This window comes from Triplophysa rosa, linkage group LG16, assembly GCF_024868665.1.
Source record: "Triplophysa rosa linkage group LG16, Trosa_1v2, whole genome shotgun sequence".
Classification (NCBI taxonomy): domain Eukaryota; kingdom Metazoa; phylum Chordata; class Actinopteri; order Cypriniformes; family Nemacheilidae; genus Triplophysa; species Triplophysa rosa.
Genome location: NC_079905.1, coordinates 16173672 through 16194510, shown reverse-complemented (window position 1 = coordinate 16194510; position 20839 = coordinate 16173672). Strand labels below are relative to the sequence as shown.

The 20839-nt window shown below is 40.1% G+C and overlaps 1 protein-coding gene and 1 long non-coding RNA gene across 2 annotated transcripts; one reads left to right on the top strand and one right to left on the bottom strand.

Annotated features, from left to right (window-relative positions):
* Positions 1 to 12075: 12075 nt before the first annotated feature.
* Positions 12076 to 15324, bottom strand: sox4a (SRY-box transcription factor 4a). The gene has a single exon (XM_057355282.1). It carries the CDS (start codon positions 14898 to 14900, stop codon positions 13827 to 13829), a length of 1074 nt encoding a protein of 357 aa, XP_057211265.1. The 5' UTR covers positions 14901 to 15324; the 3' UTR covers positions 12076 to 13826.
* A 1142-nt stretch (positions 15325 to 16466) lies between these two features.
* On the top strand, positions 16467 to 18269 carry LOC130567290 (uncharacterized). The gene is made up of 3 exons (XR_008964568.1): positions 16467 to 16800; positions 17531 to 17651; positions 17753 to 18269. It is a non-coding gene; the product is annotated as an uncharacterized LOC130567290 (long non-coding RNA).
* The last annotated feature ends 2570 nt before the right edge of the window (positions 18270 to 20839 follow it).

Sequence of the window (20839 nt, the reverse complement as noted above, 5' to 3'; positions counted from 1 at the left end):
TTAAATAAATGAATGAATGTTCATAAAAATGAATGAATGGATGGATTTGTTGATGTTCCGAATAAAATTACCATCAATAAAAAGATTTGCCACAGTCCTGTTCTTTTAGAGACTCGTTTACTTCCACTGTAGAAAAATGACGCCAAAATGTCCGAGATTTGGCCAGAGACATATTGTGGCGATGACGTCATTTGGAGTCAACGCAACAGTGAGCACGAGGTGGAGCAGCGGTATTAAGACGCCACCCATATTCCATGATGACTCAATCATAATTGAAGAAATTATGTTACCATGCTGCTTTTCACTTGTTAACATCTTATAACTAACCAATGCCACACTCAGGGGCAGACTGGCCATCTGGGGTACCGGGCGTTTTCCAGGTGGGCCGCTAACGTATGGGGCCGGAACGGAGGTGGTGGCCGCTAACGTATGGGACCGTAACAGATGCGATTGCCGCTTAGATGGACGTATTATAAATGCGAATGCACGCAACGCGAATGCAAAAGACACGTATGCCACAGACCAACCATCCCCACATCCCCCCATCCCCCCCCCCCGTCGACAGATTCGGTGGAGGGCCGATGCGGAACTAAAAATGCCAGGGCCGATTTTTCTTCCCAGTCCAGCCCTGGCCACACTTACAGTATTAGAACAACAAATATTTGAACATACATCATGCTCATAATAACTAAAATGACAGAAACCATCTTTGGCAAAAATATACTTGAAATGCTATTGTATTTTTTTGGTTGGCGTGATTCCCGCTTGTTTAGCGCGCAGGTTTATGACCTATAGGCCTACTGCAGCCAGCCACCAAGGGGCAATCAATTTGCTTTGACTTCACTTTTCAGGACGTGTCCGGGGCGAGACGGTACAATGTCAACACACATCAAAAAGCCTAATGTTTAGGTCACACAACTAAAGTGGACTTTTTGAACTCTACTCTAACTAGCTGCCCAGACTGGCAAAATGCATGTGTACTGTACTGTTCAAAGTACATTTTGGTCCCAAACATCACCAATGCTAATAGAAACACTGTTTATGCAGTGTTTGGTGTATCCCCTTAACTAGTGAACTATCAGATATAACCACATATATTTCACATGACGAAGTACAAACTGGTATTGTGCACTCTACTGAAAAGTCAACCGCTGATGAAAGACCCACAGTGTTCCACTTTAACAGACTTCATAAGAACCATACATCGAAGGCGGAAGTCGGTCACATATTTAGATTTTCTTTGGTGCAACAAAGCTAGAAAAGGATTCATTAAAAAGACATCCGAGTGTGCCAGCACTCTTCAGATCTTAAGGGAAGTCAATGGAACTACAGCGAATGCTAAACTTGAAGAACACCTCCATTCAGTACAAGCTCAGGCTCCATAAGAAGTTAAAAAACCAATTAGTGAATATTGATGAAGCAACTGAAGGTATTAAAGGCTACGAGCTTAAAACCATTATTTCTTAAGTAAACGGCTCCACTGGCACACCAACACAAGCGGTGGACTTTATGAAGCGACAGCTTTAGCACCTCTTTTTTACACATACAAAGTCTTAATTACTTCACACGAGTGTATGGAACAGTCACGCTGCTGCTGAACGAGGCACAAATGTATTTTTCCCCTCCAAATGATACAAATTTATGTGATATGATTATGTTGATTTTGATAACCGTGTAAACCGCAAAACAGCACCATTTTAAATACGAGCTGGGCCACTCATGGCATTCATAATTTGCATTGGTTTCTTTATTTATTGGTTTACTGGAGAGAATGTTTGAAAAATCATAAAATGTATTTGTGTAAAATTCACGATAATGTACACTAGGTGTTGTGACACTTGCTTTTAGCAGTGATACAGAGGTTAAAAACGTCCAGACATTTTTCAATTTCATATAATAATGAATTATGATATCTTATTCAAGTCACTATTAATTGTGTTATATTGATTATGCCATGATAGTGTTTGTTGCATGCACAGTTTAAGATCTTTGCCTCTTAAAGGGATAGTACACCCCACAATGAAAATTCTTTCATCATTACTCGCCCTCAGATTGTTCCAAACCTGTGTAAATTTCTTTGTTCTGATGAACACAAAGGAAGATATTTGGAAGAATGTCCCGTTTACTGCAATAGTAGGGAAAATAAATACCACGAGAGTCAATGGGGGATGAGATCTGTTTGGTTACTGACATGCTTCCAAATATCTGTATTTGTGTTCATCAGAACAAAGAAATTCATATCGTTTTGGAACAACCTGAAGTTCAATAAATGATGACAGAATTTTCATTTTGGGGTAAATTATCCCTTTAAACCTTACATTTACATGTATTCATTTAGCACACCATTTTATCCAAAGCAACTTACAAATGTGGCGGCATTCAACATTTTGTCTTAAGAAAAACAATAAGCTGCTTGATTTGGACACACAAACACACAAACTGACATACATGATACATGGGGTACTTTGAGTGCAACCATGCATGAACAGCACCACTGTATTTATGACTCAATGGCTTACGTCTTAAATATTCTACCGACCCCCGCTAAGACAGAAATAAGCCTAGGATGGTTGAATTTTTACGGCCACATAATCACAAACGGGATGCTTCCAACAAACCGGGTAATGGCCATAAATCATACTTAACCTCTGGTCCTATTTAACCTTCTTCAGTTTCAGAAACGATGCACATTTGGTTTTACAGGCCTCAAACTGACTCTATAGGGTCAATAAAGTGGAAAATGTCGAACAATCCATACCCTCGGAAGCTTGATTCTGTGGATTCAGAAGTGTCAGCGCTCAGAAACACTCTCCGCCCACTTGCTCTAATAAATCTGTTATAATTCACAGGCACATTGGCAGATGCTCCAAAGGTCTGCCACCCTCTCATTTGTGCCGCCCGCCCCAAATAATCCACAGAGCGCTGAGTCTTCTCATCTCTTCTAAACCGCTGCGCATTACACTAAAAACTTCTCATGGGAAAATATCTTTCGCATTCCAATTTGCACGGCTCTGACATGGAACGTTTCCTTGTCAATACTGTTCAAACTCCATTACTGTAAACAGGGAGTTTAGATAGCAGTGAATATAGTTTCGTGTCTTTTTCACCATGAAAAAGGTGACTGGGTCTCTTGTAGTCTCCGAGTCATTATTCAATCCGCTCTGAACCATGTGGAACTGCTTAAACACACACACGTGCGCACATGGGGTAAAGCCAATCTCCAACTGTCACAGGACATTTACCTTCATCCTCTTGTGCAATATACAGTGATGGCTTTCACAGATGTGCTCTGTACTAACAAAGCCTATAGAAACTTTCAGCAACTCTTTCGCTTTCTCTCTGTTTATATCTAATACGTTCTTACATCTCCTGCTTGAGACGTATCCATAACCTGCCTTGCTGTGTATACCTTCAAACCGACGGATATTAAAGAAAAACCTAAACACTATTGACAAAATGATGAAAACATAACATTTGGTAAAATTCTATTCTGTCAAGACTACAAGATTAGCGATCTAAGAAAGAGATGGTTCTTTAAAGAATCTTTGACTGAATGGTTCTTTGTGGAACCAAAAATGGTTCTTCTGTGGCATCGCTTCGGAGAACCTTTTAAGCACCTTTATTTTTAAGAGTGTAAATGAACTAATACAACACATCATTGGGGTATGTTGTCACAAAAATAACTTTTACACTGGATACAAAGTGTGACAACTAGCCCCTGATCACTTAGTTCCAAAAACAGTCAATGAAAGAAAAACGAATGAGTAAATTGGAAATAATGTAGAAAGGAATTACAAAGAAAAGATGTCATGTGTAGGTGTGAGGGAGGGAGTCGGTAAGGCCATGGGAAACAAGGGTTTGATGGGCGGAACAAGGAAGCTCAATCTAAGGGCCCTATTGTACACCCAGCGCAAGGCGCAGCGCAAGTGTTCTTGCTAGTTTCTGCCTGATGCAGTTCTCATTTTCCCATCCTGTGCTGCGTTGTTTAAATAGCAAATGCATTTGCACTCATTTGTGCACCCATGGGTGTGTTGGTCTAAAAAAGAGGTGTGCTCAGGAGCATTTTTGGCGTCAGTGTTGGGTAAGTTACTCTGAAAAAGTAATTAATTACTAGTTACTAATTACATATTCAATAGTGTAATTAGATCACTGTACAAATTACTCTCTCCAAAAAGTATTTAATTACTTATTACTAATTACTTTCTATATCCTACGTCAACCTTGATTAGTTAAGTGATTCAAGGATAGACATGAAACGCTCTTTTAATTCATTCAATCAAAAAATATTAAACTACATAAAGTACTCTTATTAACTGACCAAAGTATTACAAATGTGAGAATTATACATTAAAGCACGGATTTTAAAGTTAGACTTTGAATTTTGATGTCAATTCCACTATTGCACACACACATATTACACAAAGTATTTAATTACATCAGAAGTAACTGTAATTAAATTACAGAAAAAAATAAGAGTAATCCCTTACTTGTTCAAGGGAAAAGTAATTACATTACAGTAACTAATTACTTAGTAACTAGTTACACCCAACACTCTTTGGCGTGTTGCTATTTTGAGGAACTGAAAATAGACTGCGCCATTGACCAACTCAAACCTGGTCTAATATTTGTTTTGTTTCATTTGTTTAAATAAAGAGCGCATTAATAGAAAATTTGCCTCTGGGCGGGTCCACATACAACGTGCTTTCACTTTACTTATTACACAGAGTGAAGCGCAGCAGCACACAAACATGCCAAAAATAAAAAATAAATGGATTACAATGTAAAAGATTATTATTGTGTACATAAAGATAAAAATCCGGCTTGTCATGTAGATGATCTGCTCGCGCGCTTTAACCTCAGGCACGAGCAGATGCGTTTCCTCTCTAGAGAAGCGACCAGTCTTTGCTCTTGCAAATTCCGCCGTGTAAGTAGCGAATCCGCCATGGCACGAGCGCAACTGGCTCTTAAAGGGAATGAGAGATGAGACTCTGATTGGTTTACTGCACGTTACGCCCAAAAAACACCCATTACTCATTAAGAGAATCGGGACAACCCGTTTAGACCATGCGCCCGGGCACGCCGACCGTTTTCCCGTCGTTAAATTAGCAAAAGTGGATTCGGACACGCCCTGAGTGCACCTGCGCCGTGCGCTTTAAACCATGCCCTTAGATCGTGAAAATAGGGCCCATAGTGCGCCAAACTGAACCATAAACTGATTTTCTAATGAGAATGAGAGGGGATAAGAGGAGGACATGAAGACAGAAGAAACCGTATAGTACACTACAGAAACATCTGTGTTGCATTTGGATTGGGCTGTGAAGAGAGCACCAGGTTCAGGGTTCCTTATGTGCAGAAGAAAAGACCAGCGCTGCTATGAGTCACTGCTGTTCTCAAACGTTCTCGGTCATTTTTATTTATTTCTTTCACTCTCTCCGCCTGATTAGTCCCTGTAAGTATACAGATGAATGCATAGGGTTTTGTCATGCGATTGTCATTTGTCACATACGTACTGTATGTACAAACGGCCCATCAAAAGTCCCAAAAGCATACATAAATTACACGCAGCTGCCTGTGACTGAGAAACGCTCATGAGAAAGTGATGAGCTTATTGTGCTAAAGCTGTTTATACAATGTATATCCATTTCTATGTGGCAGGTAGATTGATGTCATTGGTAAATTGCCAAGGTTTACAAAAATCATTTATGATTATATGAAGAGTTCATTTGCAAAAAAAACCCCAGATAACAGATAATCATGTTTTTATTGTGTTATTATGCCATTACTTTGTTTTATTGTGTTAGTTAGCTGTTTTTAAGTTATTACTACTTAATCAAAACAACCCAACTGCAGTGTGGTTGATATTAACTAGAATGCACAACTAAAAACATGATTTCTGATTATTTTTTAATGGAGTTCTCCCTTGCAGTATTGGCCAAAAGTGATTTTTAGCTTTGTATAATTGACATTGCTCTCTATTTAAATATTTGACTAAAGTCACATTAGAAATGTATGCATGTTGCAGTTACACATGTTACACAAATGTTACAGTACACAAATTATGTGCCAATTTATAGACATAGAGCAGAATGACTATATCATTTTACCACAAGAGAGGATCAACAAATATTAATATCAATACAACTGCAGGTAATGTTTGCTTTATTTCTTCTGAGCTTTTTGTTTATCTACGTTTTGTTTTTGGTATAACGCATATTCTCTGATGTGCTGTGGTTTGTGTTTTTGCCAGATCCTTTAGTCTAGTTTTGTGATTTGTCCATTTTGTACCATACACCTCACATTTTTATGGTTCAGTATAGACTGAAGTATAGACCCGAAGTTAACGTCCGGTCTGTGTTTGGTTATAACGATTTATTTGATATTAAATGTATATTCATATTAATTTGTATTAAATTAAATTAAAACTACTCAACAGTTATCGATTCTTTGTGGAGGTTTACCAAAAGGTAAGTTTGGGCCACATAATGTTTGTTTATGTTGCTGCATTAAATGCAAATATTGTACAAATATGCCATCCCGACATCGCTTGTGGTCACTACTATATGTATTATCTGATACCTCAATGACACAGCACAGCCCTCCCCACCCCTAACACAGGCCTATTGCATAACTGAACCATTTATAGAAGTCATATTTTTGCAGCCCAACTTCCTCATAAAAAGTGGCACAGCTTGTGCCGCTCTCCTCATCTCAACAAATCCCATCAACTCCAATGTTGACTCCTCTGGGGTCTGTCTCAACGTGCTTCAATGTGCAGTACAGCTTGACAACTGTATGTACGATGTGAAGAACGCAGGACAGCCTAACATCAAAGCAACATATGAAATCCCAACACTTACAGCACAAAGCATCAACAAGCATGACCCCTCGGCACACACATATAGGGGCGTGCAAACCGCACATTAACATACCGAGTTGCTCCCAGCAATAAACACACAGTTCGTCACATGAGAGCGGAGGAGAATGTCTGAAGTGGTACTGCTGGGCAGAGCCCGCAGAGCTGAATTTTTCTAACTGCCTGCGCATCAGTACAGTTTAGCACCGTCAGCAAATTCGCACAGTTTGAAAACAGTAAAACATCAGACTTCCTCTGCTGCGTGGAGAGACAGCGACAGAACGAAAATAAATCAAAGCATATGCTGACAGAATTTCGCTCTAATTTCAAAGAGCTCTACTAAGCCCCTGACGAGGGCTTGAGATACCAAACCATTAAAAACATAAGGGGGTGCCAAAACAACCGCTGCAAAGAAAATTAATGCCGCGGATGATGCCTGATGTCACGCCGCAGTCGGAGGGCTTTTACTCCGTCGGTGTGCTGAAAAACATTGAAATTAATTTCAGACTTAAAGACCCTCAGATGCGCGGAAACCGTGAGGAGGGCGGGCGGGTGGGTGGGTACGTGTAGGTATGGAAGTGTTTTTAGTTCATCTCCATTCATTGTAAAGTATGTCTTGGAGTTAGAAGGTGTCTATTTACCTATCTAGAAAGGAAAGGACACAGAAGTGGGCTCACGAGTTCAACACAATAGATCTGCCAGCAGCGCCATTCACCCCTCCCCTCTTACCTCTCACACGCTATGATTTATGGGTAGTAATTACTTCACTGCCGGTGACATCATCTCACCACGCTTCTCGCACAAAAGTGACTAATTAGCTGTGCTGTCTTCTGATGCCTGCGATGTCTTTTTTCTTCTGTTTTTTTCTCTTTGCATGGAAGACAAGGCATGTCAAAACAAGACATTTCAACATCCCAAAGCAACACAGCTATCTTTGCAGCAACCTCCCTACGTACATTAATACACTGTCTCTGTCTGTCTCTCACACATACACACAAGTCTCCAATGTCTCACAGAAACGCAATACACCCCTGCACACTGATTTTTAAACAATAAATATGGTTTTCCTCTTGAACCCCTTGGTCAGGAAAAGCACTTTTTCAAAGGCAACACCTTAGAGCCCACTGCAATATCACACAGGTATACAAATGCCAATACTGACAATCAATACTGTTTGCCATATGCATTAATGGGATAGTTCACCCAAAAAATGGAAATTCTGTCATCATTTACTCACCCTCAAGTTGTTCCAAACCTGTATACGTTTCTTAGTTTGGTTGAACACAAAGAAAGATATTTGGAAGAATGTTAGCAACTGAGATTTCTGGGGCACCATTGACTACCATAGTAGAAAAAAATGATTGTATAATTTCTTTGTCCTGTTGAACACAAAATTAGATATTTAGGAAAATAAACAGTCCCGGGGCACCTTTGACTATCATTTAAAATGTTCTACTATGGTAGTTAATGGTGCCCCAGAAACATTTTTCTAAATATCTTTGTGTTTAACAGAACACAAAAATGCCTACGGCTTTGGAACAACTTGAGGTTGAGTAATTCATGACATCATTTTCATTTTTGGGTGAACTATCCCTTTAAGTGTAGCTGATATTCAAGCATCTGCTGCCTGATAGCACAACTAATGATAAAATGACCCACAACGTATTTGACATTAGAATGACACACTTTAAATATGAGAGTGTCTTTGTATTATATAGCAAAATATCTAAAAGGGGTGTTTACTTCATAGACAAAAATAACGCTGATCTTAAGAACAAATTGAAATTTTGTTTTTAAGATGGTTATAATAGGTTTTAAAATGAAAAAATAAAGAGAAACTGTGTTAAACTTACTGTATTAGAACATGTTCAAAGGTAATGCAAGCTGTGGTTTCTCTGCTGGAACACATGCACGAACTTACACCTGCAGCTTCCTTCATGTTCTGAAATGACATTCTGAGAAATTCTGAGAAAAGGTCTACCGTCATTTCTTTACTGTCGTTTGGTTTACTTTGAAATGTAATGCAATGAAACTCAAACAAACTTGCATCTTGCATTTAGAGCCCAACATGTCATGATGATATTTCTCTCTCATGTTGGGTTGTCTCATGTGACTTCACTTTCTACATTACATCTTTCTTATAGTGCACACATTTTAAAAATATTCTTTTTTGCTTTAAGCTGCACTGAAATCACAACAAAATAATTATGACTATGATCAAGTACAAGAACACACAACAGGTGACCTCAAAATTACACAATGTAACAATTTTTGTAAAAGTTGTGTATCTCTTTCATTTTACTGTTTCTTTATGAAAATCACATAGATTTTTTTTACCATCAACGGTACTCACAAAAAAAAAACGTAAAAAATATTTTCACTCATTTATACATGTCAGCCTTATTACTCGTACACAGAAATGACAAGGTAGTGGCATAACACTGAGCTCAAAACAACAGTTTAACAAAACAGCTACTAAAAATGAATCGTCTAAAACTTCAGAAGTGTACATTTGATCGTTTTTGTCTTTTATGACTAATACTGTCCCCAGAACCAAGTTCTAGACGCAGTCACCCATCATCGCTTCATCTCAATTTTCAACAGTGACAATTGGAAAATAGTTGTTCAACTATGTGATTATTTGTACAGTTTTTGTTTATTTGCAATATACCAATATATCGCAATTAATGATATAAGCTTAAAATGTACTTAAGCTAAATGTAAACTAAAACATGCTATACATGAAAATAAATATTAGCACAATAATTAGCACCACAGAATTGTACGAGAACTATAAAATAAAACAGATTGCATTACCCTGATATTGAAACAACATCTCTGAGAATATTAGGACGCTTTACTTATTGAAGAATTCTTTATCCACCAAATAGTTTGCTGAAAATCTAGAAGACTTTCCCTGAAAGTTCATCCAGCACCAAAATATGAGTAACAGTCTCTGCATTTGTCCATTCTGAAGTCATAAAACCTATTGAAACATTTATAAAAAAAAAAACATTGCACATTGAATCATTTATGATATTAATTCTATTATTTTGCCAGAATTTTTTTTTGTTAAAATCAAGCTGCAATCGTACAACACATATTGCACTGATTACAATGAAGAAATACTCATAAACGTTTACATTTAAAACTAATGGAGCAATATATGTCAGCTGTATATTGTATCAGAATACTGTGAAAACTCTTCCAGCACTGATATTCCCTTCAGTTATTGTGCGTTCATTCTAGTGTCACGGACTTCAGTCTGTGACCAGTCAGTTCATTATAAAAGGAACAAAGGATGAATATTCCCTGCTTTGTGCTCATATCGAATCATTTTAATTTCGTCAGAAAGTCGTCAGCTAAAAGTTTTAACTTATTTAACTTGCACAGAAATGCTTTGCTTTCAATATACGCTTAGCACTATTGTCGTCAAAATGGTAAAACTTTCAGCATCCGAGCGTTTCAGTCCTTTGTGAGGATAGTGCATTGGCTGCATGTGCTTAAGACAGCTCAATGGCCACACCCCTTCGACTCCCCGAACCTGCCCTCTGTCCCAATACAGTACATGTAAATTATTAGATATTATTACATCTATCATTATTTTAAACATTGTAGTGTTTTTTTAATGAAAGAAAAGTGAGGCTATGAAAAAATAAATGCCATTTGGTTAACATTGGTACATTGTGACATAATGGCTACTTTTGGAGGCCACTGCTGACTCACCGTCTGGCCACATTTTTGCACTCAATTAACGTATCTAAAAATATTGAAAGCTGATGCTTTGAAAGAAAGTTTAAGGACTATTACAAAGCATTCTAATAGACTGTACTGGGGACATGTCGTGGCAATCATAAAATATGTGGATAGGTGTAAATATTTGTAAGCACTTATGCACCAAATCGAACCATCTGTGCCGCCTTCTGTTCTGTGCCAAAGAGTTAATCAGTATGTTTATCTTTAATTCCTGGTATTAAATATTATTTGACATGCTGTATTAACCAAAGTCGCTTTTTACGCATATTAAAGTTGTTTATACGTTCTTTCTTTTAAACTTCCATTATGTCTCAGATCATCAGTTAAAGTCAGCGCACATAAACATATGAGCCCGCAACCAGAACCCCAACACAATCTATCATCTCAGTCTGCTTGACAGACTGATGCATTCGTATCATAACTTTGCGCAACTCTGGTTTCCAAACAGCTTCCTGTCTCTCTTCTCATTTGGGGGGTGTAAACAGATTAACACAAAATCTTTCGAGAGCCCCCTCCCCTTTCCCGACACAAACCAGTGCACCCAGAAGGAATTAATTGGTTTCAGCAGTCATCCCTGCTGAACACTCCACTTGAGCGCCCCCAGTGCAGCTCTCAGAGACATCTCATCTGTCTCGCACTCCTCCCCCACAGAGCCCATGTCTAGACCCTAGACATGGGCTCTGAGAAAGAACGGAGAAAGGCGTGCATTCAACCTCACACCCTGCGCTATCGGTTGGGATCATGCTACATAATCATTTAGACTGAACTGCTTCAGTCTGAACACTCAGCTTTTGGACATGTCGCCAAGCCATCAGATCTATTCTCTTTTTATTCGTCTCGTGTAAACACGAAGCCATATTGCAGGCATGTAATGTGATTGTTGTATGTTAATAATGGGGGAGTTTGTAATATCTCGATAGCCTCCGGTAACGCCATACCCACCCGCCTGTGTCTCATTGTAGATGAGAACAGTGAAAAATGTTTACCACGGACTGCAGAACTGAACCAATGACTCTATGTAATTACTCTGCTGGTCGGCCTCCACCCACAGCATGACATCTCCTGCACCTGTAGGATGCCATAGGCTCACCTGTCAATCTTTAAGTCATGCACCACTCCATATTTAAAACAAAATCAATAAACACAGTATTGATGTGAGGGAGAGGTAATGGTAGAGATGTATTCAGCTAAAGACAAATGCTTATATTGTTCTGTAAAGTGAATATTATCGATTAGTTTATTCATTAATTCTTATCTCCACAACCTAATATTTTAGACTAAGATGCTTTTCTAATAGCATCAAAGTTCTGACCTTGTCAATATACTGAGGATACATGTATCACACCTTGAACGTGTAGTTTGGCCAGGGTGAGGCAGAATTATTGTTTAATTTTGTAGAATAATTAAAAAACCATTAAGATAATATGTAATGAAAACAATACACAGAAAGGGTCGTACAAGTGACTTTCAGTTCCAGCTGATTTTATTTCCTTCTTGGAAAAAAGACAAAGTTCTGTACAGAGGTCTGACAGGCAGTGACTTGACACAATTGGCTGGCTTTTGAGTTCACTACTCAAATGGTGAGATATGGTATGGTAAGACAAAACAATATTGTACACAGCATATTGCACGAAATGAAACAATAAAACATATCTATATATAGTCCAAAACTCATGAACAACACTCTTAAACATAGGGATGTATAAAGATATATGTTCTCGCTCCTGTCATGATATAACATTGTCAGACATAAACACGCACTCTTTTACTTATTTTACAGTCAATGTACATAGAAATCTTCATGTCGACCCTCTGCCTTAAACACGACTGCTCTACATAAACCTGAATTCAGAAATACAAAATGCTATTTGCCATGCCGTAATATACTAAAACGATTAGCTACATTTAGCCAACATGTAGAAAAAGATTAAATATCCTTGTACAATTATGGAGCGAAGACGTACTTCATTGTTCATGAACTTAAGAGGCATTTCGACGTATCTGTATAATTCCATCCAGTGGTTAAAACCAAAACGTGTCACTATAAAAGCACGAAGAAATCGGTATTCAAAAGGTACAGTATCCAATAAGGACGTAATAAATTGCAGACGTCGCTGCAGCTACATACAACCTCATTCAGCGCTCATCGTAGGCTAATGATGATTGGTCGTTGAAATTCAGACACTGTCTCTTTAAGAAGCCTGTGGATTGACACTGTAAACATGGTTAGGGGGGCAGATTTTTGAGACAACCCGACCCCCTGGTTTTAAAAATCGGAAATCCAAACAGCGATATTCACCGATTGACACCCCCTCGATAGATTTTGTACAAAAATACACTCAGAAAAGAATGAAACATTTAATCTCCTTTCCGCATGAGAGGTCAATTAAATAATACGAAACGAGTCTAGCCCTTCCGCGACAAAGACGGACATGTGCATGTGCAGACTATACACACAACAGACTGACTAGAACACAATTCAAGAGGGGGGAGAGGGGAAAGGAGGAGCACTGTTGGGCCATTATAAATACATCGATATAAAATGCCAGCACGGAAAAGTTACTCGGGAGATGATGGAAAAGTGAAAGGCAGAGAGAGAGAGAGAGAGAGAGAGAGAGAGAGAGAGAGAGAGAGAGAGAGAGAGACAGAACGCTCCTCGGATGAATTTTGGTCCTGATTTGTAGTGTAAAGAGTTGAATCATCTGAGTTGCGTTTGAATCCTGATGTCACGTCGACAGAAAAGCTGGTGATTGTGTCTTTTTGCGTCTGATAAAGCGCTGCCGTTCCGTTTCAATGAATCAACACCAGTTACGCTTTCGCGGTTACATCGTAATGAAAGCATGCGATTCTGGTCACAAAACGCCTTTCTCCGTTCAGTACCTCCACCAAAACAAGCATTTGACCAGACTGTTTTTAAACGTCCCTTTTTAAGTTAAAGCGGGTGGAAAAGTTGAACTTCACCACCGCGCAATGCCGTCCTCTTCTTCCAAAGCGCGCGCGTCATTTCACTCCTTCCAGCACCAAACGAGCAAGCTAAGCACTTTCGTCAGTGGATAATGAAAACCCACAGTCTCTGATGCATGATAAACAGGAGGAATCGTGTCGTTGACTCGTTGTCTGACTCGTCTCGGAGGACTTTTCAGCCCTCCGTCTTTACGACAGTCATAAAGATATATTTTTCTCAATCTGTCCTTTAAATCAGATTCGTTACTATAGGTCAATAAGTGAATACCAAGTTGGATATTGTCGATTCGAGCCAGTCCCCTGATATCATTTCGCTCACCTCTGGTGTGCAGTAATCGGGGAACTCAAAGTGCGAGCCGGAGCCAGACTCAAAATTGAACTCCAAGTCTCTGTCCAGGGGCGCAGTGCCAAAGGTGCTGAAGCTGTCAAAGCCGGGACTGAGGTCCGCAAGCTCGTCGTCGAACTCCTCGTCAGATGAAGATGAATGTGAGGAGGATGAGTGCGACGCGGAGGGCGTTGGAGACGATGCGCGCGTGTATTTGTAGCGCGCCGCGGACTCGGTGTCTTCTTTTCCGCTGGCGAGCCCGTCGTCGTACAGGCTCAGCGGGTCACTGGATTCCGCCGAGCTGCTCAGAGTGGGACTGGCGGGCACGGCGACGGAGGGCGGGCTGCTGTCAGTGCTGCATCCTCCGAACACATGCGCGCGTTTTGCTGGTTTGTCGGGTATTTGCTTGGCGGCGGACGCAGACCTGGATTTGTAGAGAGCGTGGTGGTCTGCAGGGACTGGGTGAGAAGGCAGTTCAAGCGCAGCGGACTTTCTGTGCGTCCTGCTGAGAGTTTTCGAGCTCTTTTTGGGTGCAGCCTTCGCGCCCGGGCTGCCGCTGACGCGCTCCCCCTTCTCTCCGCTTTTGCCGCTGGATGACTTCACCTTCTTCCGAGGTCGATATTTGTAGTCAGGATAGTCTGCCATGTGCTTGAGCCGCAGTCGCTCAGCCTCGCGTATGAAGGGGATCTTATCGCTGTCTTTTAAAAGTTTCCAGCGTTTGCCAAGTCTCTTGGAGATCTCCGCGTTGTGCATGTCCGGCGACTGTTCCATGATCTTGCGCCTTTCTATCTGCGACCAAACCATGAATGCGTTCATTGGCCTCTTGATATGTCCGGATGGGGTCTTGCACCACGCGATGTCCATTTTATCCCCAGTTGAGTTTGGGGAGCCGGGGGTCGGCGAGGCGTCCATGTCTAGGTCCATCTCCCCCGAATCAATGGAGTCGCCGGAGAGCACGTCGGTGCTGTGCGTTTGCTCCACCATAGCCACGTACGTGTCCATGCAAAAGTCAACTTTTAATTGCTCGGGAAAATCCTACACGCGCTGCGTCTTGAAATTCTTTTCAGCGCCTTTATTAAATAAGATGCTGGTCTGGGTTCTCGCCACGCGCGTGGAAACAAAGTTGCTGGAGTCTGTCTCTGGGTTCAGCACTCTGCCAGCAGTCCGTCCACAGAGCGCATGTCTCCGGTTTGGAACTCCGTCAGGTCCCTGTAACGTCTTCAAAAACGTAACAGTCTGCAGTTCAACTGCCGGTTCGACTGAAAACAAAGCCAGAGTGCGCTCTGGACGCAAAGTATCTAAAGCCGTTTAATGGAAACGGACAAGTGTCTTCAGCATAGTTTGTCGTACGACCATGCGGTGGGTTTAGACAACTGCGCTCTTTCATGCTCTGTGCTTCCTATCACCCTTCACAACTTTCAATACTTCTGCTACACCGCCTCGCAAGGATTTATCCTTTTGCGAAGGTATAAAGGAAAGAGAATCCAGCCAATCAGCTGCTGTCACTAGCCTGTCTTCAGCCAGAGACACGCCCCGTCGCAGTTCATTGGCTGAATATAGTATCTAATAATAATCGGCGCGTGCAATGAGAAGCTTTCTGTCTGACCTCATTCCATCTACACTGCAAACTTAGTTTTAAAGGCATATTATGTCCTCCCCCCTTTCCTAGATCACACACTGAATTTGGCAGGGATGGCTGAGATCGGATAAGCAATTCTGATGGACGAATATGAACGATAACACGGAATTAAACTCCAATAAAACCAGACTGTTCCTACTGTATTGTATAAACCAAAAGGCAGACTGTAAATTCATCATAATCGACATTTTAATATATTTATTCTGAATAATCATGAAATATTTTCTCCGTGCATACAAACACAGCACCTGTCGTCATGTATACACAAAGAGAGCGCTCCACGTGCCACGCGCTTCTCCATTCAAAGTTGCGTGTTCATGTTTATGTTTGAGGCTCGCGCTCTGGTTGCCAGGCTGATCATGTTCAAATAATCTATCTATCTATCTATCTATCTATCTATCTATCTATCTATCTATCTATCTATCTATCTATCTATCTATCTATCTATCTATCTATCTATCTATCTTCTCTCTCTCTCTCTCTCTCTCTCTCTCTCTCTCTCTCTCTCTCTCTCTCTCTCTCTCTCTGTCTGTCTGTCTGTCTGTCTGTCTGTCTGTCTGTCTGTCTGTCTGTCAGAAAACAACTGATTACAATCTTACAGTCTTACAGTAAATGGTCAAATGCGCTCGTTGGGTCTCATGACCTGACGTTTGCACACATTTAAGCCTCTAGATGGCGTAGTAGAGCCAACAAAGGGATGAAAAAAAAAGAGCTGCGTTCCAAACACAAAGTGACTGCTCTGAATAACTGTTTAACTACATGCAATCACAGATCTGAATATGCATTACGTAATGAAGTCATGCACCACACATAGAACACAACAAAAAGCAAACATCTTGAGTCCATTCACGTGTTCTTGTGAGATGTATAGATGAAGCGATGCATCTGCCCTATCTGTGCTAAGCAGACAGACCTCCTAAAGCCTTAAATCAATACATCTGAAATCAATAGTCCAGTGACCTCATGGCTCAACTATTTAAAGCTTAAAATAATTGTTACCCATTTACCACGAAAATAGGACGCGGCGATCACGACATGTTCCAGGGTAATTCTGTGGGCTTATTACTTTGAATACAGAAATCAAACACCTTTGACTGTTTAAACAGGTGTGCTGGAAAAGAATGCACTAACTATATCATGTCTCATCACGGTGACAGGTGGCCAACCTACAACACCAACTATTATTTACGACTTCAGCAGTTACACCTCAACAGGAACACAGCATTTAGGCTAGAACCACTCCTCTCTTCGGTTAAGTCTCAGGTGAGATAGGTGCTGTTGGGACTAGCATTACATGCCAAAGTTGATTTGAAATCTGAAATGTGAGATCTCTCTCACCCTGTTAACATAAAACACAGAGTTCCCAAATGTCCGTAAATGGGCAACCACAACAGGTGTTGCATATCAGTAGGTGTGTCATTCAAGGAGTAAGGAACACACAGTGGGTCAAAACAATGCTTGAAACATGTGCCACTGAAAAATGAGCAAATCCACTCATAATTTGACCTCACAGGCTGAAATGACAGGCTTTAGTAATGGTCCAGCAGCAAAGCGCATCGGATGCTTTATTCACCCGTTCTCTCCCCACATCCACAGTGTTCAATCCAAACCCCTCTCCTCAGGCTTGGCTTAGTGTTGCTATGGCAATCCTGACTGTTTGCTCTCAAAACATATTCTGACAAGAAAATACATGATCTTAACCCTGAACTACACAAGCACAGAAATGGTTCCAAAAACAGGCGCAAACAAATATGAAACTATATGCATAGATTTGCATGGATGTCAATCTGAGGGCTTGGCCATTGAGGATGAACAAGCAACAACAGAACAGCTCTGGGTTTATGAAAATGACTTCTTCGTGCAGTTGTCAGGAAGATGGATGGAGGCGGAGAATAGTGCAGAAAGTGTATATACTGTGGTTGGAATGATAGTTTGAGCCATTATGACACGGTTTGAAGGAGTTATTCATTGCACTCTCTATTTACCATCACAGCTCCTCATTACCAGGCTAATTTCTCCAGCCTCTCTCTACCGCCACCATCGCACAATGAAGCTTTTGTGTATATTCTGGAAAAGGATGGCCAAGTTCCATTGAAACCGTTTAACTGAAACAGGTATTCCTGTCTTTTAAAGCTGATATATTCCCATCTTTTCAAAACGTACTGCAGAAAACTTTTACGAAAGGTCACCCAATGTCTGTCACTTTCATTAACAGGATAAACTCGCTTGTGGTGAGGTCAACCAGAGAGCTTGCCGTGGGGAGCCAAAACAGAGCAAATGACCCAGCTCAGCAGATCGTTTCCCTCCGAGCAGAACAGTGAGGTAGGGACACGAGTTCAGGAGTGAATGGCTGATCGCTTCACATATCTTTCACGCAGGTTCACTTCCTCATTGCGGCAGTAAATCAGGAACGGTGCCCAAACGCACGCCTCTTTTTTCAACTGTCACCTGTGTAAGAGGTCCCAAGATCAGAAGCATTCATATTGATAGCATCACTTCATCAGAACTGTTTTCAAAAGCTTCAGGTTAATTATGGTTTGATGTCATTGATAAGAGAGTCCACTGACGAACTGTAAAGTAGAAGTTGGGGAGATTTCTGTTGTGATAGGCTGATGTCATTTGATTAAAGTGTTATTGACTTATTTATTTAAAGAGTTCATTGGCAAAAACAAACATAACTTATAACATTTACTTGTAACTTTTTTTGTGCATTCCAAGTAACATCAATCAAACTGCAGTTGAGTTGTTTTGATTAAGTAATAATAACACAATAAAACACAATTAAAATTAAATGATAACATCATAAAAACCGAGTTGAGTTTTATTATTTTATTTTATTTATTATATATATATTTTTATTTATTAATACAATTTTTTTGCAAACGATTGATAACATCATCCGCATAAATATTGAGCACATTACCTGTTCTAATTCTTGTTATTGTATGTTAAAAAACGATTTATATGTAATTGTTTATTTATACTCTATACTTTATACTGCATACTGTTTTTATATTTGTATTATACTTTTTAAATTGCTTTTCAGACACATTAACAATCTCACTGCATTGCAGTGCTTTTTACAGTAATAAAAATATGTTCAGAATCACCATGGCTTTGTGCATAACTATCACTGGAAAACAAAATTATCAAGGAATTAGTTGCTTTATTTTCTTTTAAAACATGTCTTCACATATCTTTCACGTATTTACGGAGGCAGAAATGGAATTGAATGAACAATAAAACACACAATATTCACCTACAGCCACTAATGGAAAACCATTTTTGTACCTCTGTCAGCTCAGACAAAAACCTCGATCTCTTGTTTAATAAACGCTAGTGGTTTTACTCAAGGTTATGAAGAGTGCTTTTTTTTTACAATACCTGTAGGTATTGTGTTTCATTTAAAGGGGTCATATGACAGGGCTAAAACTAATATTATCATTTGTTTTAGATGTAATGCAATGTGTATACATGATTTAAGGTTCAAAAACGCTGTATTTTTCACATACCGTGCATGTTTGTATCTCCACTTTGTTCCGCCTCTCTGAAACGCGCTGATTTTTTACAAAGTTCATCGCTCTGAAAAGCGAGGTGTGCTATGATTGGCCAGTTCACCAGTGCGTAGTGATTGGTCAAATACTGCAAGCGTTGATGGAAATGTAACGCCTCTTACCATATTCGGAACATCATGTTCCCAAGCAATTGTACTGACAGGTGATAAAATGTCATCAGTACTTTCCTTATATCAATTCGAGCCCGAATCTGATCCGGAAATAGAAGATGATCAAGCCGATACATCAACTTTGCCAGCGCGACTTGAGCAGGATGTAAAGGATTGGTAAGTTTAAAAAAAATATATGATGTTGAATAGTTAAAAACTATAGCTAACTTGTTTTACCTTTTATATACGAGGTTATAAAGATTTGCCGTTAGTGATCAACCAGTGTTACGCCATGTCTCATCGCGACTCAACAAAGATAATAAACCCCATTATAAACACGACATTTGTTGCCTCTAGTTGGAACATTATTACTGATTATTAGGACTTATGTTGTCGTTTTTCACGTTGCGTCTGCATTTGCAGATCACACAAAGAAACAACATGCGCTACAACCATCCGACAAACTCAACTCGCGTTAGTCCGTAACAAAGTCTTTTACAATGAAAATATACTTACAGGCTGCGAATCTGAAGCGCCAGACTATCCTTGCGACGTTGTAATGGTTGGAATTGCCCCACTTTTTAACCAAAGCTTTCGTGCACAGTCGGCCTTGATCTCTCTCAGGTTCATGAAGCAATCATCTGTAAAATGCGCTGCACACACTTGAATATTCGGATTGTACTTTTCTGGAACAGTGTTGTAAATAAAATATAACCATTCGTTTTTAGTTGTCTCATCTTTTGGAAGGGCAAACAAAGAGGCTTTCTTTTCACAACGAAACACACAGCGTCTCAACGACATGGCTGCGGCGGCGACGATACAATGAGATTTACAAGTACGCCCACCTTACTTGCGTATAGATTTGGGCGGTCTTAGTCAAGTCATACCACGAACTGACGTGGATTTGTGGGGGTGTGGTTACACGAGGCGTTTCAGGCTGGTCTGGGTGAGCATTCGCTTTTAGATAGAATGCATCTTTTGTTCACACACTTTCATTTGTGCAATTTACGTGTCTAATACATGCATGGGCAACTTATAACACACCAAAAACACAGAAAAACACGTATTCGCGCCTTATGACCCCTTTAATATTTTAACAAGTATGGGGTCATAAACATAAATCTCAACAGCATCTTCTGAGAGTGATTTCCCGAGATAAATAGCAAAGCAAATGTTTTTGTTGCTGCTCTGGAGGCAACAAAAAATGTTTTGATGAACAGAGTGCATTCACTTAAAAGTCTCATGTTCTATAAGCAACCTTGAGTGTTAGCTTTTCTGTGTTATTGTGAACGGTCTGTGCTTTTAAGAAATAGCAGAGGGAAGTGCTCAGCAAAGCGAGTGAGGACAGAATGGCTAAATTTATACAGTATGGAGAGCTGAATGGTCACTCGCATAGGAAATGATGGAATTTTGTTTCAAGGCTTATACAGCCAAAAGAAGAATATGTGATTACTGGAGCAATGCGTTAGCCTTGTCCTTCCAGTGGTGGTTTTGTCCGGACAGACTGTTGATAAACCAACACCTGACTTGTAGCATGTAGCATGTGTATGCTACTAGGATCCATTTTCTTGTCTCCTGCAGTCAGACAGAACACATCACCGACTGAACAGGTGCTGTACCATACACCAGACAGCTCTT

Excerpts from the sequence above, each read along its gene's own strand:
- sox4a (XM_057355282.1), bottom strand. The coding sequence starts at position 14,900 with ATGGACACGTACGTGGCTATGGTGGAGCAAACGCACAGCACCGACGTG.